General features: G+C 37.4%; 1 protein-coding gene across 1 annotated transcript in view; it reads right to left on the bottom strand.

Moving 5' to 3' along the window:
- The window catches only part of zmat4 (zinc finger matrin-type 4), a 256,147-nt gene that overhangs the window by 38,768 nt on the left and 196,416 nt on the right, over window positions 1-20,963 (bottom strand). The window contains exon 6 of the mRNA XM_002936438.5: window positions 16,397-16,493. Within this exon, the coding sequence (XP_002936484.3) occupies window positions 16,397-16,493 (97 nt within the window). The remainder of the gene's footprint in view (window positions 1-16,396; window positions 16,494-20,963) is intronic.

Here is a 20,963-nt window from a genome sequence, read left to right as displayed (position 1 = left end):
CCCAGAGGCTATTATCCCACTGCTACTATAGGCACCATCTCTCCCTACTATACCTGCTATCCCACAGCCCCAGTCCCTTCCCAGAGGCTATTATCCCCCCACTGCTACTATAGGCACCATCTCTCCCTACTATACCTGCTATCCCACAGCCACAGTCCCTTCCCAGAGGCTATTATCCCACTGCTACTATAGGCACCATCTCTCCCTACTATACCTGCTATCACACAGCCTCAGTCCTTTGCCAGAGGCTATTATCCCACTGCTACTATAGGCAACGTCTCTCCCTACTATACCTACTATCCTACAGCTACCGTCTCTTCCCATAGGCTATTATCCCACTGCTACTATAGGCGCCATCTCTCCCTACTATACCTGCTATCCCACAGCCACAGTCCCTTCCCAGAGGCTATTATCCCCCCATTGCTACTATAGGCACCATCTCTCCCTACTATACCTGCTATCCCACAGCCACAGTCCCTTCCCAGAGGCTATTATCCCCCCACTGCTACTATAGGCACCATCTCTCCCTACTATACCTGCTATCCCACAGCCACAGTCCCTTCCCAGAGGCTATTATCCCACTGCTACTATAGGCACCATCTCTCCCTACTATACCTGCTATCCCACAGCCACAGTCCCTTCTCAGAGGCTTTTATAATGACTCTCTGCCAAGAAGAGACTATCCATAGGTTCAAGCAACCCCCATTCCCAACCAAGCAATATAGTCATGGGTATTTTGGAATCTTTTAGACCACCAATTCCCCTAAGCCCCTTAAATGCTTTCACTATAAGGCACTAAAGGCCAACACTCAAAACAAGTAGCAAACTAATATATGTCCAAGTAAGTGTACATTAGAAATCAGCATATACAGACATATGCACAACACTTTTCCATGTAAATGAACATTGTCATTGTGTGTTTATGGGACTTTTTTTACATTGTAGGTAGAAAGATAATCTAAAACATTGTACCTGTCATATCATAAGAAGAGACATGTATAGCACTACTTCAACAATAGCTTTACAGAAATAAAATAATCAGCAATTAAAAAGTATATTTCCTGTGTAGGACACCAAGAGGTCAGTCAGAGGTTTAGTTATATGTAGACTAATTGGTTAATTACATATTTGTCACAAAAAACTTCCATAAAGAGAAGCTCAGGAAGACAGATTGGATTGTGCTGCTTTAGGAGAGCTAGCCAAGTAGAAGATGTTCTAATGGGGTGATATTACTTGCCAACCCATGAGAATGAAAGCTTATTTTTAATCATTTTCACATGTAAACACATATGCTACTGACCTCAGCTCAGAAAACAACATTATGCTTATTGCCAGGTTCAATACAACATCTCTGTACAGCATACATTTTGCTATATTCTGAAAGTGGCAATTCTGTTTGCAGCAGTGTCCTATCAAAACATGAAACATTTACTTTACATACATACCTGTAACTCACCATAACTAACCTAGCATACATCCATGATAATGACTAAACAATCCAATTGTAGCCTTAAGATTTGGTTCTTCAAATTACAGAAAGATAATTTGCCTGGTTCCAAGCATGCAGACTAAAAGTTCCCATACCTGTCCAATGGCAGCTTTGGTTTCCTGGATCATAGAGATGAGAAGAGTGAAAGAAAATAGAACTTGATAGAAATAAATACTTCTATATTGAAAGCCTCTCAATTTTTTACTAAATTATAAAGTATCCTGGTTGGAGGATAATAGGACAATATAAATGTATATGTTGTAGGCAAATATCAACTTTAGACACTGCTACCCAGTAAATTGAATTTGCTCTACTTTGTATTCCATACACGTATTCTGGGAGAAAAGCCTTAATTTTTATTCTTCTGCATATATAACTCCAATACATTAATACATGCAATATCCGGTTTTCCCCACAGAAATCTCTACTTTTTTCATCAATAGAATGTTCAGTCTTAATCAGATAATTCTCTCAACTAATATAATTAAAAGAAATCCCAAGACTTTCCATGAAAATCCCCTTCAATAGAATGAAGTCTTTCCCCTTCTTACTAATGAAATGTCCAGTTCTCTCCATAGAACCTTCCATTAATTAATCAATGCAACGCCAATATTGATAACACTCAAATGATTTGACAGTGAGCCAGAAACAATGACATCTTTATAAGTTAAATCTCAGCACTTATCTGGTAGAATACCTATTCATGTAAATCTGAAGCATAAATATTGTTTTCTTTTTAAAAAATATATAGAAGAGAATTTCTGTAACAAATTCATATGGGCTGGGATTAGTATATTAAAACAATCTATTATTCGATTGTTAATTTCTCCTTGTGCAGGTAGTAATTAAACCATATAGTAGACGGTTAATTGTATTGTAAGTTAATTTTCTTTTCCCATATGTTTATTTTTATGTATATATTTATAAATCCATCTTATTGGACTGCCATTTAAAAGGGAGGGTATAATGAATACTAGCACTAGTCATCATTCAACAATGTAAAAAAAAAATGTAAGATACAGATCCTGTCTACTTCAAATATGGGAGACATCATTTAGGGAACCATGGAATATAACCAATCAACATATAATAAGAGCATTCTAGATATATCATATATTGTTGTTTGCCTTTCTTGCAAAACTTGATGATTCTTTCATTGTCTTTTCTTTTTTTTCCACTAATAATATATACAATACGCAAGAGCAATGAATATACTGTAAATTATATCCTTATTAATTAAACTTATCAATGTCAGTAGTTATAATCTGCGCTTAGTGATGTAATTTAGTTTTGGTTTTGGATTGTGTTGTTTGATATACACTTGTGGGGGTGGGCACCGGCTAACGATTGAGTGAAGTCATCAGCCCAATTTTGGCACCACATAGGGTTTAACAGTGGGTTTCTGTGTGTGCTTATTCACTTGAGAAAGGCTGTGGGAGCAGCCGAAACGTTAGATTGACATTTGAAATAAACAAGCTAATTTTTTCCACATTAAGTTTTTGTTTTGCTATATATATATACATAACTCACCATAACTAACATATTGTTAACAATCAACAAGTAGATTGTAAGCTCTACGGGGCAGGGACCTCCATCCTCTTGTGTCTTTGACTCTTAACTTATTGCAACTGTATTTATCTTGTATCTATCTGTATTTATTGTTATACTTTGTATTTATCTATTATTATCTTAATAATCCCTTGTTTGTATTAATGTATTCTACTGTACAGCGCTGCGTACATAAGTAGCGCTTTATAAATAAAGATATACATACATACATACAAGTGTAGAAGAACCCAGTGACACACCGGACATGAATAGATGCATAAATCCTGTTCTGTATTTTGTTGCTGTACACTTGTACAAAGTTAAATTCAAGCTGATAGAATTATACTGGGGAAATTATATAACAAATCTTAAATAATGCTTTACCAACATCCATCACTGGTGATGTTTGCCCCTGAAGTGCCAGTGCTATTGGCAAAGGCATCAATCAGGGAGCTTTAAACACAATGTCACTGCTTCATTACCGTACACTATGAGGAACTGCAACTGCCGCAAGGCAAGATATACTCTAGATGTCAAAATATATCCTCTTCCTCTGTACTTTAGTGTGGCCTTCTCTTAATAAAAACACAACTGAAAATCAAGCAAGTTGATTGTATTTAACCATGCATGGATAAATGTGTTTAACTACAATGCTTTGCAATCATTAACGATAATATTTATTGATGAGCCACTCTGCGGCATTTCACTTTGCCAAAAATTTTGTGAAACAAAGAAAATTTTAAGTCAACTGGTGTTTATTCAATGATTTTTTTTCTCACAAAATGCTATTACATTTTTTATGGTGTTTATTTGCCAGGCATGGATTTGCCATAAAATTATGTGATTTGGAGGGGCCAGAGAACAGAGACTACTAGACGGCTCCCCTACACACCGGCCTACATCTTTTGTGTCCCTGTTTGCAGGTAGGAGTGCAGCTGAGGAGGGGGGAATTATTTGCAGGCCCCTATAGTTACGCTTGTGTGGTCCACAATTGACAAATTTTGTTTGCAAAACCGCTGCAAATTTTACTGTGAATCCAGGCCTGACTGAAACTCCACTCATCAGCATTAATATTATCAGATAAGTGATTTAACAACATAAGGCAAAGCTTTTTGTTAGAAGTTGTTAGATAAGTGATCTCCATGTTTATAACATATAGGGGGAGATTTATCCAAATGTGAGTTTAGAGCTTAATATAGAAAAACTCACCCACATTTTATTCAATCTTATGGGATTTTTAGAAGTGTATTTATCAATGAGTGAAAGTTAGAGTGTGGGTGAGTTTTTATATATTAAAAAAACCTCATATTTTGAAAAATCTGCCCCTTAATGTAGTAAATAACTATTAGAGTGCTCAACTCAGCCCTCTGACTTTATAGGGTGTTATGTAAACACAAAAGTGATGTAAAAGCTTGTTAGTAAACAAGTCACAGAGGTACAGTGCACTACCTAGACTGGTGTGCCCATGTTCTGCCTTATTCTCATTCATTTACATTAAATACCAACAAAGGGGATTTTCAAGCAGCAGGCTAACCCTGAAAACGGTATTATGTGAGTAGTATTATGTGAACTTATGAGACTTAATGTGACCTCCCACTGTACATAATTCCATAAAAGGGAAACTTGGGAATTGATTTAATAATGATCGTGCGTGTATGTTATTGTTAGAAGTGTTACTCCAAGAGCTCTTGCTCTATAGCATTGTCAGTGAATGTTATCTAAAATGGGTTTAATTTGCAGTGTAGGACATTACCATTACCTAAATGCTATGGGACTGCAAGGTAATGTAGTAAATTTGCCAAAACAGCATTCTCAAAAATTCCCATAATCTTGCCTGGGGGACTTTACTTTATAAGAAAAATAAAGTCAACCAACCAAAACCTTTTAAGTCAGAAAGCACTGAATAAATGTTGAACTATAATATCAGACAGTACTGCTTCAGAAAAAGGCCTGCCTACAAAGTGTGTTACAAAAGAAGTCATATGATTAAATATCATCTCAATAACAGTTATTTTGTAGATAATGGGCGTATATATCTATTCCTAAAGGGAATTTTAATATTTGAAACCTGTATTAGCCATAGCAGCCTAATGGATGTTGAGAGACTTTGGCAGCAAACATCAATGGAGTATATTATTACAAAAATTAGATAAAAATCCTAAACAGTGAGTACATGCAGCACCAAAATGCACTATACATCTAAAGGTGGCCATACACGGGCCGACTATAGCTGCCGATATCGGTCCCTTGGACCGATTCGGCAGCTAATCGGCCGTGTATGGGGAGAGCAGATCGGCCTGGCCGACCGATATCTGGCCTGAAATTGGCCAGATCTCGATCGGCCAGGTTAGAAAATCTGGTCGGATCGGGGACCGCATCGGCTCGTTGATGCGGTCCCCGATCCGACTGCCCCATTGCCGCCCACATAATCCGATCGTCTGGCCCCAGGGCCAAACGATCGGATTATTATTTTTTTTACCTAAATGGTCCCCGATATCGCCCACCCGTAGGTGGGGATATCGGGGGAAGATCCGCTCGCTTGGCGACATCGCCAAGCGAGCGGATCTGCTCGTGTATGGCCACCTTTAGAATGCCTTTGTAAAATGCATTATGTGTGTAAAATTACACAAATGATACATTTGATTAAAATACTATAGAAGTATAAAGTCTATAGAACCATACATTTTTTTTAAAGACTTTCATAGTTGTGATTCAAGCCTATTCAAATTCAAAGAGTATAAGATACAAGACAAGGCTTTTGCATGGTGTCAGTAATAATGAAATCATTTCTCAGTAGGGGAAACTAGATGGATATATGAATTAGGACATTAAAACACCTAGGTTTAAATGAAGAAATAGATCTTGACTGCTTCGTTCAAGCAGAATGTGAATAATTTGGTCTTTTTAAGCACTTTTTATATTCCCTGTTCTCTAGTGATACTTGCAGACAATAAGGGTTTGTGTGGCCACAATTTCTCTATATCTGAAGTTTTAACAAAATTAAAACTGATTTTTTGGTGCTAAAAGATCACTTTTTGAAACTGAGGTACACTGACATTCAAAACTCAAGAGAGAACTCAATGGTAGTAATGGGTGAAATTATTTGCTGGGCATGGATTCGCGGCGAATTTCCACGTTTCTCCATTGTGGATTGTTTCCGTGAAACAGGCAGCAAAATTTGGCTCGTAAGAATTCGTTGGATGTAAAAAAAATATTGCCCATGTCAAAAAATTATCGCATGGGTCAAAAAATTATGCCCACATTTTGCCGCATGACAATTTTTTTTTTCCGGGCAACATTTTCATTATTTTGCTAATCTTTTGAAAGATTTGCAAAATTTTCAGCGAAGCGAAAAGGGACAGATTTGCTCATCATTACTCAATGGGAGAGATACTGGTGTGTCCTTCACTAGACAGAAATCCTAATGGAGAAAGATAGATCCTGTTGCAGATGCAAGTGATATACAGGACATTTTCTAGATGATTAACTGTAATGTAAGGTTCCTTGCTGAAAATTCTAAGGTGAATACAAACAATATCAAACCGTTGATGTATTTCTTTTTTTTCCTGATGATATGGCAATTCTCCACCATTTATCTACATCACATCTCTTCAGTCAGGTCATTGACTGTGTTTGCAAGATCACTTACCATCATTCATCTTCAGAAAAGGGTCAGCGGTTTCCGATCAACCTCTAGCATTTCCTTATTTCTTGTAAATGCTATTATTTGCTATATTTAGGGGTTATTTCTTCAATTTAAAATGTCTTTGCGATTATTCTCACCAAATCTCACATGTGGAGTATTTCTTTAGTTTTTTTTGTTCCTGGGTATTTATCATTTGTAACTTGTATTTAACAGAAAAAAAAACATTTCAGCAAGGTTTGTTTTTAGTTAGTATGTTTCTGTTACTCAGGTTATGATCTACTTTCTCTATAAAGCCAACACATTGTTCTTTAAGTGAATACAAGGATTCTTGTCCATCCTCTTAACATGTCTTTGGCAGAGGTTTAAAAGTAAATTGGATTCAGCAGGACTTGATTGGGAATTTCCAAAGATCAAATTTGTTGCGGCAAAAAAAACAACAATTTTTTCACAATTTATTATGCAACAAAACCACAACAATTCGAAATGTAAAATACGCCAGCTGAAACCTGTATGTAGAAGATCATGTAGAAGTATGGCAGATGTCCCTTTTACAACTGGAAGATATTTTTTTCTTTAAGGTTTTTTGGGGTTTTTGGCAGTGGCTTTAGTGTGGCATTACAAAAAGTGACAAGTTGAAAAAGTTCTTTTGATAAATGACATTCGTGGAAATGATTTTAACCTTGTGAGATAGGAAAGAAAGGAGTGGACTGGAACTGGAAAGTATTTTGGTAAATCTTTGTCAAAGTAGTAACTACAGTATATTGACTGAGTTAAAAGAATGGCTTAATATGTAGTAACTAGGGTTGTCATCTGTCCAGTTTTGACCCGGACAGCCCAGGTTTCAGAAGGGCTACCCGGGTGAAAACCTTCTGCCCAGCTTTGCTAATTAGGAAAACCGGGCAGGACTCAGTAACATTGACACGGCAATCAGCCAATCGCTGAGTCAAAGCCCCGCCCTGTGATGTCACAGCCCCGCCTCCTCCCACAGCCATGCCTCCTCCCTGCCCCCCCCATGACGCCACCGCCGCCCCCTGGCCGGCTTTCTCAGCCGGCAGAGGTGGCAACCCTAGTAGTAACCTATTACCAAGTCTCTTGTTTTGTACCACTAGAGATTCAGTTGAAGTCTTGGGCAATTGTAAATCTACTTCTGTGTTTAAAGTTAAGTAATGATTCAATCTAAATCAAAATGAACGAACTCTTCAAAATAACTTTAATACAACTAGGCCAGAACTGATAGGGTAATTGGGCCACACATGTGAGCAATTGTATAGCTCTAATGATAACATAAAAGTGAAAGTTTCAAACTTATACAGTTCTATCTCTGGTGACCAGTGCTCACAAGAAAGAAATACTCCTGGCAGTGGACAATTACAGCACAAAAATAGACCACAATATAATCCCAGATTAAAGATCTAAATTAAACTTGATTGATTATAGGGCACACCAATGAGTGTTATTATATGTAATTTTTTTCCTCTTGACCACAGATCACATTACTGCACTCAGTCAGTATAAGCCAATATCTGAAATTAGTGCTAATATCCTGATAGCCCACTGTGTCTTAACTCAAGGGTGAATTAAAGTTTGGTTAAATGAATTGCTGTGTTTTTAGTAAATTGCAAAATGACTTCATTTGGGTGTAGACTGGTACAGAATTATGTTTGAAAACCCAAATCAGTTTGAAACAGAATTAGTGCCAATTAAATCGCTTCTTAATCTGCTAATATGTTCTCCCTGAAACAAATAGGGCCCCTATGACATTAGCCAGAGTTAACAAAATAATGCGAACAATTAGTATAAAGAACAAGAATGAAAACCAGATTATATTTTATGAAAAATTGTTCAGAAAATCTAATTTCTCTCCATTATTACAAGCTAAATCAAAAGAATATATAACAATGCCCAATTCCCAATGCACATTCCTAATTAAGTTGCATTAGTCCTGTACAGAAACTCATTTCCAATACCTTGAATTTTTTGCACATTGCTGTTCACTCTCAGGTTATCTGCAGCACATTTAGTGGAAGAACTGTATACAGAACCCTGTAAGGCTGATGGCCCACGGGGAGATTTGGGAAAACGATTCACTTTATTGCCCGTGGAAAGGCATTTTGGGGAGATTAGTCCCCCTGGCCATTTTCCTAATAGTCATGCTTGTGTTTATTCTTGTTCATTGACATAGTCATACCTAGCTGCATATATCTTTATTATTATTAATTAACTAGTGGCATATCCTTGATACTTTCTTATATTATTTTCAGAGAACTATAAGACTAAATCCACATAGCTGAAGTAATAAACATGTATTTGCCTAGTGACATTTTTTTTCACCGATTCCAAGGCCAAATTAGAGACGAATCATAAGTCAACATCTTCTTTGCCTTTCCCCCCCAAAAAAAACTTGAAGAGTTTGTATGAAACATCAATAGTGGCTTATTTCAACTATGGCGTAGTTAAACTTTAGTATGCTATTGAATTTCTTGTTCTTAGCAACTTTTCAATTTTTTTTTCTTTAGTTTGTGTATTACTTGCCTTCTTTTGCCTCTTTTCAGTTTTTGAATGGGGGTCACTAACCCCAGCAGCCAAAAATGTTTCATTTTTTAATTTTTTATTACTTATCTTTCTGTTCAGGTCTTCTTATATTCATCTTCCAGTCTCTCATTTAAACCACTGCCTAGTTGTTAGGGTAAATTAGATGCTAGCAACCATATAATGTCTGAAATCCTAAACTGAAGAGCTGCTGAAAAAAAGCTGAATACTTCAAAACTAGAAAAAAGACCAATTGCCAACTGCCTCAAAAGAGCACGGTCTACATGATGCTAGATGTTCATTGAAAGATGAACTACCCCTGTAAGCACCCTCTTTCCTTCACTTTTTGTTGAACTCGTTAGTACTCTTTGACTAACTAGATTTATACCAAAAATATGTGTATGAAAAACTGTTGACAATAAGTGACTAGCAGCCAACAAACACCTTTACTGTTTCAGCCACAACATTTTTCAGAATCTGAATATATATATGAATATGTGAACATTGATAAAGGGAATGATCCTGAAACATATTGTGACCCTCACAATAAAGGTGTTTGCAGGTTGATAACAGTGTATAAGCTGCTCACCATACACATAAAAAAACATTCAACTCTTGATCACTGGGATGGGCCCTTGTGGAGTTTTACATTCCTGTAAAAAACTCTTCAGGAAAACAGTCACAAATGATGTGCCCAACCCCCAAGTACAGGCCCACCAAGTGGAACCTATACAGGAACACATCTAGGTGTACAATTGAGTTCCTACTCTGTGGGTGGTACACCCAGGACAGCTAATCCTTCTGTTCTCTTTGTAGGAACTTCAGGCTGCTCACTAGCTACCCTATTCCTAACTCTCACTCCTGGAGCGAGCCATTACCAAACTATCCTCACATTAGCTTCACCTACTGAGCTTACCTCTGCCCAAGTTCTGAGTACCATCCGCTTCCTTCAATAGGTGGGATCCAAAGAGGCTGAGCACATATTGGCTTCCCTTTTAAAGACTAGAACAATTACATCTTCTGGCTAGTGACTGAACTGCATGGAAAATACTTTCACCCACAATAGGGAAACATATCCTCCTTCCAACTGAAAATTAAGACCACTCTTAGCTGTCCAAAACCTTTGGGTACTGCCAGCTTAAACGGTAACTAAACGTTAAGTCCCTTACACATTGGAACATGCTGATGGGGAGTGTGGAAAGACTGCAACTAAGAAGTAAAGGTACAAGTCCCAACTTTTGAATATTCATCCAAATTTATATGTGGACTAGAGAACTTAGAGAACAGCAAGGATTCAATGAAGAGCAAAATAGATGCCTATTTCCTATTAAAGAGTACTATGGAGCCAAAGGCAGTTCTTTTAAAACCTTATCAAGGTTGTGCAGCAAATCACATTAACACTATGATGATGCTAACATTTCTGATGTTTATGTACCATACCTACAAACTTTCCGAATGAAGTCTGCAGAAAGTACTGTTTGGCCATAAGTAGTGCAGATATATTTTCAGAATACGGTAGTTCATCTACTTTGTTAACTGAAAACTGATCATCTATCAACTAAAGCCTTTTGTTGGATTCAGGTTTAGATTTGCACTGGACTGGGTACATTCACTTTCTTCTTTGTGAGTCAGCCCGCTGTTGTTATTTTTTTGAGGTTTTGGTAGCCCCTATTTCACTCAGCATTCACAAGAGGAAGTGTAAGTATTTGCTGTACAACATTTGTTTTTATAATATTGTGAAAGGTGTGCTTTACTTGGTTGAAGACATGTACAGGTATGGGACCTGGTATCCAGAATGTTCTAGACCTGGGGTTTACCGAATAAGTGATCTTTTCATAATTTGGATTTCCATACATTAAATACACCCAAAAGAATGGTTTTGTCTCCATTAAGGATGAATGATATCTTAGTTGGGATCAAGTACAATGTACTGTTTTATTAGTATTAGTATTATTATTATTACAAAGATAAAGGAAAGCATTTGTTTTAAATATAATTTGATTAAATAGAGTGTATGGCAGAACGAACTTTCCATAATTTGGAGCTTTCTCAATAAAGGGATTTTGGATAACAGATCTAATACGTTTATTCGGATTTACAAAAATTCCACTCTGGAAACTTCTCCAGTGTATTTTTTATACCTCTAGAATATCATAGGAATTATATGTCATTGTGTTTCTTTGTGTCACTTTCCAGCATATGCATATGGAATGATTTGGAAACTGTTGAAAATGGAACAGACACACTCCAAGACCTCTTAGGTATTTTACTTATTAATAATACCCCATGATTGGAGTCATTTTCTAATTGTTACAGTTCCTTTGTGGCTGGACCTGACAGTGCCAACGGGTATGTACAACTAAAGTATATACTGTAGTCTGCTACTCTTCCCTGCCTTCCTTCCCAGTGTAACATTAGCCCGCCCAGCAGAGGCTATATGGAGCTGAAATTACTGAGGGAAAGCAATGCAGGGAGCTGGAGAAGGTGCTGCTTTACCTTATTAGTAAGATAAGCACACATATATTCATTTATATATCATTCCTTTTTATAGTGTTGCACTATAATCGGAACTGTAGGAGTGCTGGCAAAGGTTTACATAGCTGTAATAGATCTCATGTTGAGCTCATATAAATTTGAAGTACATCCAAGAGTTAAGTCTGAAGCGGAAACTGATTCTTTTGGGGCTATCTAGAATAATTTTTCTGGGAAATGATAGGGATTGATAAAGGATTGGGGTGCTAGAAATATGAACTCTGTTAAGGCTTATGGGAGAAATATTCAGCTGAAATTGGTTATTGTGGGGGGGCTTAAGTTTTGGAACTGAAGATATTAAGCAGAAAACATACATGATATAAGAATGGCCAGCCAGCCTTCTATGGAAAGTCTCTCATATAACCCACATAGGGCTTTATTGGGTCCAGCTTGAATAGCTATAGAAGCACCTGTTTTCAGGTCAAACACTTTTTAAATAGATGTTGTGCCTATTTTTATGTTATGAATAGTACAGCACCAGTTCCATAGTACTTCAATAGTACAGTACAGTTTCCAGATTCATTTTCTCTACTTATTTAACAGTCCCCATACTCATACAGGTCTTGGTGCAAGCAGCCGGCATGTTTCCTTCACACCGTTAGGACATACCAACTGTCATATCTAAGACAACAGACCCAAAAGATCCTCCTACAAGTGGGAGGACTCAGATAGCCTAGTGGTTAGGGAATCCGCCTTCAGTGGGGTGACTCACTGCGACTCGGGTTCGATTCCACCCTAGGTGCACCTTGTGACCCAGGACAAGTCACTTAACCCACATACCCATGTCCCGGCCAGGCAAGCTGCGCGGGCAGCTTGCGAGCCGTTTTGACTTTTTCAGTGGCTACATTTACCTTTATCTTTATCTTTACATTTAGCTTTAAGAGATGAAATTCTGATTTTAAATTGGACTTTTGACTCTGTAGTAGCAATGTGGCCCCCTCTTCACACCTCTGTGAGGGAGGCGGAATCTGGAAAGGCTGCCTCAGGGCAGCATAGACCCCAGAAACGCCCCTGTCTGAAGATTAATCGTTTTTTTATGATTAACCTTTCTAGGAAATTATAGGGAGTGCTAAAGGATTGGGGTGCTAGAAATATGAACTCTGTTAGGGCTTATGGGAGAAATGTTGAGCTGGAATTGATTATTGCGGGGGGCTTAAGTTTTAGAACTAGAGATATTAAGCTGAAAATGGCTGGACTGGCTGGGAGTTGACAGAAAACTGCAAGAGACAATCTGCAGAATGCTGGGAGTTGATTGTAAGGCAGCTGTTGGTTTAGAATTAATCTCATATTAAGTGTTCTTAGAGAGACAGCGTTATAGAACTGAACAGAGTTAAAAAACATTTTCAGCTGTAAAGGACCAATGCCACCAAAAAATGAATGATTTTTTTTCCTGTTACCCTAACTGCTCCAAACGGCATTTTTACTTCAGTATTTTAAACTTGTCAACGTATGTGTGTGACAACATTTTTAAAAAATTGTTCATGGCTCTTACATACAAGTGTTTTTCCTGCATTTCCCTGTGCTGGATCTTTTATGTGTTTCAGCACAGGAAAAAATGCAGGCCTATATATCCTATTAGGCTGTACTCTGTGAGGTACAGGGAAGCTCCTAACACAGCAAGTGGCATTCCACCTGCACTCCACGCTTGCCTGTGCCACAGTGACTACAGTCATATAGGAAATACAGGCCTGCGTTTCTTTTTGTGTTCCCCTGCGCTGAAACACACGAAAGATCTAGCGCAGGAAAACGCATGTAAAAAATGCTTGTCTGTATGAGTGGGGTGACTGTCATTGCATAGAGATACGCAACATTTTTAGCCTCCCCAAACAAAAAAATCACTGTCCGCCTATGTCTGTAGTAATAAAACAGTACCGTGTACTTGAACCCAACTAAGATATAATTAATCCTTATTGGCGGCAAAACAGTCCTATTAGGGTTATTTAATATTTTAATTATAAAAAGATCCCTTCTCTGGAAAACCCCTGGTCCCAAACATCCTGGATAACAGGCCCCATAACTTGTACAACACTGATCCTTGTAAGTTACCTTAGGAGATATTTGAAAGCTACAAATTAGTCGAGAATGTTCAACATGCAAACACTGATTACAGACATCATAATTAAAAACTTAAAAGACAACTAAAGCTTACCAAAGAAGGAGGCTAGAAATGCTACACATTATGGGGCTGATTTACTAATATTCATTTTTTCTGGCCTTGAAAGTCGTATAAACTCAACATGTTATAAAGTCGAATGAAACTCGATCATTGCTGTATTTATAAAATGTCACAATAATGCTTAAATCATTTGTAGAAAAAATCCCAAATTTTTTGAGTTGAAAGTATTGTTAAAACTCAAAAAATTCGAGTTTAAATGGACGTTTGTTTCCATGAATCCTATTTTTTCCCAAACAGCAATTGCTCCAGCAGCCATTTTAGGAGCACTGGCGCTCATTCTTGAAAAAGAGTAATGTGTTTAAATTTCACTTTAAACTGGGTGAAGTAGAGAACAATGATGGGATTAACTTCCCCTTGAAGCTATGTGGAATAGAAAAAAATTATGGGATTAACTTCCCCTTGAAACTTGTGATGTGGTTGTGATGTGAAGGGTTCAAGTATAAAGCAATAATAATCCAGCCTTAATGTATGCCACCTTTCAGGCTAAGTACAATCTTCCTTACTTTCTGCTCATACTGTACTATGTAATTTATCTAAATATGTTTGTGTTTTAAGACAATTTGATCAGAAACCTGCATACAAACATATAGTTCAATGATGACAATAAGTCCTTTAAACAATCTTTCAATATTGCAGAAACATAATGTCCAAAGCACAAATAATGTTCCTCTGACATGCCGCAGACAATGGGGCCAAACTGTTTCCCAAACCTTAACCCGGAGTATATTATACCAAGCCAGTTATGTGCCTAGAATCCCAGAATGCCCCTAACATTGTTGCACTAAAAATAAACAGAAATTTTAGCAAACCGATGCAATTTTACAGAAAACAATGACCTTTATCGAATAACTGCACCACTAAATAACATCACAGTGTTTTACGAGAGTCAGCAAAATGTTGATAATCATTGGAAATTGGAAAAATCTATAGCAAGACTACCACCAAACTGTTGGTTTTGCTTCATCATATTAATCTGAAAATGAGCATGCTTCTATAGAAACCACTTCTAACCCCCCAGTCAGTACATTTTATTTTTTTATCAAACCCAATATCATATATATATAATAAGGAATAGGCTTTAAGATCAACAGCCCAGCAGCTTGCCAGAACTATAACGTAACAAGTAACATGCCTACTAGCCCAATGATATACAGACAATCACTCATTTGCAAACATAAGCAGAAGAAAAGAGCAGGGACAGAGCAACATAAAAATAAATTAAGATGTTTCTGTTTTCAAAGCTTTCAAATTAACATGGGCTTTTTCATTTAAAATCTTCAGTTGTTAACTATAATGGCATCAGAATAAAATCCATGAAGCTGGAAACCCTGTCTATTCCATTTGCTATAATATAAAGTATCATAAATTAAAATGACTATCATATCCTGGCTCATGATAGAGAAGGCTGTGGTTTTAAATAAGGCAACCAATTTCTTTTTTTTTATATCAAGACCTGAGCATGATAAAGTAGGTCACTTTTGGAACTTGTGAAATAAGTTAATACAATATGCACATTAAGTTGTATGGTTCTACTGTGTCTTTAAGAAATGCATGTGCTGTAGCTAAGGATTTTCAGTTACTATGAGATGGTTACACTTCTATCCATGCAGAAATGGCACATTGTTTTCTTCACAAAGTATACTGTGCAAGGCCAATAAGTATGGTACTACAGGTATAGGACCCATTATCCAGGATGCTCGGGACCAAGGGTATTCCGGATAAGGGGTCTTTCCGTAATTTGGAACTCCATACCTTAAGTCTACTAAAAAATCAATAAAACATTAATTAAACCCAATAGGATTGTTTTGCATCCAATAAGGATTATTTATACTTTAGTTGGGATCAATTACAAGGTACTGTTTTATTATTACAGAGAAAAAGGGAATCAGTTTAAACATTCTGAATTATTTGATTAAAATGGAGTCTATGGGAGACAGGCTTTCCGTAATTCGGAGCTTTCTGGATAACGGGTTTTCGGATAAGGGGTCCGATACCTGTATAGGGTTTGGTTGGACAAAATCATCTAAAAAGTATATAAAAAGATAAGTAATTCACTGTTAGATCAGAAGTATCTTTCATACTTCCTTACACATGTTTCACAATAAAGAACTTCTCTTGAAGGAACATCAGTTCTCTGTCTAAAGGCGGCTTGTGTAAACATCAACAGACTGTGCAGTAGATTCAATGACCTACACAGATTGTATGTTTTTATGTAGTTAGGTTGTGCGTGCAACCTTGAGTCTATTTATACTTTTTACAACTCACATACAGAGCGTGGAGGAAAACAAGCAAATGGAATCTATAGCGATCCAAGCTGCCTACGCATTTCAACATGAGGGACATATAATTGATTCTCTTCATTACATTCAAATTAAACAGACCTTATTAAAATGCTAATTGTTTAAAAAGTAGACCTGTGCACATTCATTCTTATTACATTTTACCGGGCATTGTAAAAAGAAATACAAGCTCTTACTTGTTCTGATGCCGTGCACCTTTCAGATGGGCGTGATACTGTTCCACTGAGTTTAGGACCATGTTGCAGATGTTGCAAGTGTAGCTGCTTCTCAAAGCTGAAAAATGAATAAAAAGTGTAAGGTGATGGCTACATGGAAACATTTGGAGGCAACACGTCCGATTCAAATAAAAAAAAACAGAATATAATAACAGGTGCAAAGTTTGTGCTAATCCTATGAACCTGTCGCAACCCAAGCAGGTAGCATTTATTAGTTTACTGCTTGCTTGAAACCTGACATCTCATTGTTTACTATGGGTTACTAGAACTGGAGCAAAATCCGATTACAATTTCCATTTAGACTGCAGAGGCCCTAAAGCAAAACTAAAAATTTTGTTATTTATGCCAATAATGAGACAGGTGCACATTCTTTTAATTAAATAAAGCTAAAAATGACTCCAATGGGGTTATGTAATAAAATGACTCTAATGGGGTTATGTAATAAAAAGCATTAAATTGTCTAGGAAGTAACCTGTAGCAGCCAATCAAAAGGCAGCATTTACTGGTCACCTTTTTATATGCAAACATCTAATTGGTTGCTATGGGTTACTGCTCCTGGGCAAACCTAGTGTCTTTTATTACATATGGGGGTAAATGTCTGGATGCTGGTAGCTGTTTACATACACTGTATCTTCATACAGTACTGTATTAAAAAAATGTTTAGCAACAACAGACTGCTGACCAAACAGCTGTTGGAAGGGCTGGGACCTAGGGAAAGAGTGAACTTTTACGCTTGATACAGATTGGCATTGAAACGTAAAAATTTGTATACAAAACATAACTCATATGGTTACCCAGATTGACAGCTGGGACCACAGGCAAGTTGGCAATGGGCCATAGACCTATGTCATGTTATCATTTACCCTCCTGTGACTGATCCTTGTTATAGACAAACAGATCTACAAAAAAGAAATCACAGTAGACATTTACACTATCTTTGAAACATGTCTTGTAATGAATATATATATATATATATACAGTCCACAAAATTTTCAGCACACCAAACCCGTAATATAAATCACCTGGGTGCTACCTCCATGTTTCTAATTATCCAGAAGTCCAAGAATTGGGTGCACACCAGGATATTTTTTAAAAATTAAAACGTTACTTTTATTTAAACATGCTGTTAAAACAGGCCAACGTTTCGGTCTCCTCCTAAGACCATTATCAAGACCACATACACAGTTAAAATCAGCAAATAAATAGATAAAACCTCTAGACACTCCCCCAAGCCCCACACTCCCATCCCAGTCACATGACTGAATAGTTAACCCTGTAGGCTAAAGCATAACAAAGTCATTGTTATGCATAAGGGAGCATGTAGTGCAAGAAATACCAAGTTAAAAAAGTTCATACTTATCTACTGACAAATAATGCAGAAAATGTAACCATAGATGGTACAGGAAAATACAGAAAAGAAAAAAGGAAACAAAGACATTAAATGCTTAACCATAAACTGGCAAATATTGTAGCCAGTGTAGCAAACTCAGCAATACATCTCCTCACCTTTGCTCCATAAAACATAGAAAAGAGCAGTGTTCATTTAACCCTGCCGGTGCCAAAGTACCTAGTTTTTTAATCCAAAACACCTCTCTTTGGAGAAGTAACCTGGCCCGATCACCACCCCTTGTAAGGGGCGGCACATGATCAATTGCAATGTAATGAAAGGTGGGCAACCTGTGCCCCATCTCTAGAAAATGTTTGGCAACAGGCTTATTGGTTGTACCATCCCTGAAGGCCGTGCTTATATATATATATATATATATATATATATATATATATATATATATATATATTTGTATCAGTTATGTCTTGACATTTTATATCTCAGATTATGTTTTATAGGCTGGAAATGGCGCAAAAAGTGTAGTAACACATTGTGAGAATTAAGGGACACTGCACCATTAGCAGTGGCCATTAGAATCTTTATTTTCCTGAAAGAGCAGAGATTGTTGTGGTTTCTTGTGCTTATTTTACAATAAGAAATAACGGCCACTGCATCAATGTGTCTGAATGGAATACATTTGATTTGCATCTCTCACTAAGCTAGCATGGAGAAGGATTCAGTAATGTAATAAATATTTACTTGATACTGAGTTCTAAAAGTATGTGGATGCGCTGCAATGGGACTGGTGAAATCTATTGATGACTGTGAAACTATCAAGTAGAAAAGAAAATTGTAATGTGTACTGTTTATTTACTGGATATGGAGTATTGTTTATAACTTAAATTTAACTTAAAATAGGTGATAAAACAGGAGTTAGAATCTCTTCTTATTTGTATTATTAAACCAGTTAGTAATAGGGTTTCTGGCAGTAATAACTTGCAATTGTTATACAATAGAGATAACACCATGTGAAATTAATGGTCAGTAATGGTCAAATAATGGTTTTTGATGACTTATGTGGTATTTGATTTTGCTCAAACACTACTTAATAGACTTTACCAGACCCTCTGAATCAGGGACACGTCTTATAATGGGCTTTACGGAGCTTCACTGATTACAGATTGATTGCTTCTAAATGAAATGCAATCAGTAAAGCCTGACTAAGCACATTATTAAACACAGCTCTGATTTTTCAGAAGATCTGGTAACCTTCTGAACAGCACAACAATCCAAAGTACAATTTGCTGAATAAGCATCTCCCATACATGTGCAGTATGTCAATGAATAAGCTCCTGTTCTAAATGAATGAATTCAGTTTGAATATTACTCCCCACCCCTTTGACATTTCTGTGTGCTTTATACCATCTATCACTGCAAAAGCATTTCCCTCAAAGCTGCTATTATGATGCTGAACATACTGTAGGGCTTGTGTAAGCTGGTAATTGTCTCCCAGATATTCTCCCTGTGTATTTGCAGTTAATACACCGGATTTGTTTCAACATCCCAGAAAGTGAACCTTCTCCTAATATCCATGTATCATTCCCTAATAGAAAGAGACTACAATGTTTCTAATATTATTCTTTTTTTCATTCTTTTATAAAGAATCCAGGGATTTTTAACTAATATATGGTACTAAACCCTTATCCTCTTTTAAAAACCCAAATGTTTACAATATTTATAATGTTAAACGATTGTTTGCAAACTATGTTTATAAACTTTGTGGCTATTGCCATTGTACTTTAGTGCTAAAGGGACAGAAATAATGGATTCCTTACCCTCTCCCTATTTTCTGTTTCTTCTACATGTAGATCTGAAACCTTTATTTAAAGGAGAAGGAAAGGCTAAGTCACTTGGGGGTGCCAAAATGTTAGGCACCCCCAAGTGACTTAGATTGCTTACCTTTTACCCCGGGCTGTTGCCCCTGTTAGGAGAGAACAGCACCAGCCCGGGGTAGCAGCGAGCGCTTCCTACTTCCTATTCGCATGCACCGGCCCACGGATTTCGCCGGCAGAAGAAAAAGGAAGAAGGAAGCGATCCGCTACAGGTACCCTGGACTGGTGCTGTTTTCTCCTAACAGGGGCACCAGCCCGGGGTACAAGGTAAGTGATTTAAGTCACTTGGGGGTGCCTAACATTTTGGCACCCCCAAGTGACTTAGCCTTTCCTTCTCCTTTAAGGCTTCCTGGTCACATGCTCTAGTCCAGTGACCCCCAGCCAGTGACTAAGGGGCAACATGTTGCTCCCCAACCCCTTGGATGTTGCTCTCAGTGCCCCCAAACCAGGTAGTTATTATTGAATTCCTGACTTGGCAAGTTTTGGTTGAATAAAAACAAGATTTCCTACCAAATAAAGCCCCCTGTAAGCTGATAGTGTGCATGGAGGCTCCCTAATAGCCAATCACAGCCCTTATTTGACACCTCCATTAACTTTTATGATGCTTGTGCTGCTCTCCAAGTCTTTTTACATTTGATTGTGGCTCACAAGTAAGAAAGGTTGGGGACCCCTGCTCTAGCCTCTCTTTCTTTGCTTTTTTCTCAACTTTCCCTAACTTATTCTTTAATTACACCCGCTTGCTGAATACAATTTAAATCCCGAAGCAGTTTCCCTTAACACAGCATAATGACCCCATGGGTATACTGTCCCATGGGTATACTGAACACATTTTTGGGTGATTATGATTATTATAATTCATATCCTGGCCCTTTTTTTTCTATGTTCTGACAACCCTGCAATTATTTGGGGTGATTCCAATTGCCATATAGATGACCTTTTTCAGTCCTGGCCCTCTCAGTTTCTCCATCTAACCTCTTCCTTTCGTCTCAAACAGTGGACAAATACACAACCACCCATAAGGTCAATTGTTTCCTAGATCTGGTCTTTACCAAAAATCTAAACCTTTCTGCATTTAACAGTGAGCCTTTTCCTCTCTCACACACTTTCCCTTCTACTATTCCTCAGCCTAAAACTCTCATTTGTAACACTTGAACAGTTGATATAACTGCTCTCTCTAGCTCTCTCAGTTCTAACCTCTCCTCCTTCTGTGCTTCCTCTGATATTGAGTTACTGGTAAATACCTACAACTCCATTCTATCTTCCGTTATTAACACCTATGCCCCACTGCAGCCATGACACAGTCGTACCC

This window comes from Xenopus tropicalis, chromosome 7, assembly GCF_000004195.4.
Source record: "Xenopus tropicalis strain Nigerian chromosome 7, UCB_Xtro_10.0, whole genome shotgun sequence".
In the NCBI taxonomy this organism is placed as follows: Eukaryota; Metazoa; Chordata; class Amphibia; order Anura; family Pipidae; genus Xenopus; species Xenopus tropicalis.
Note: the sequence above shows the minus strand (reverse complement) of the source record. Positions and strands in the feature narration are given on the sequence as shown.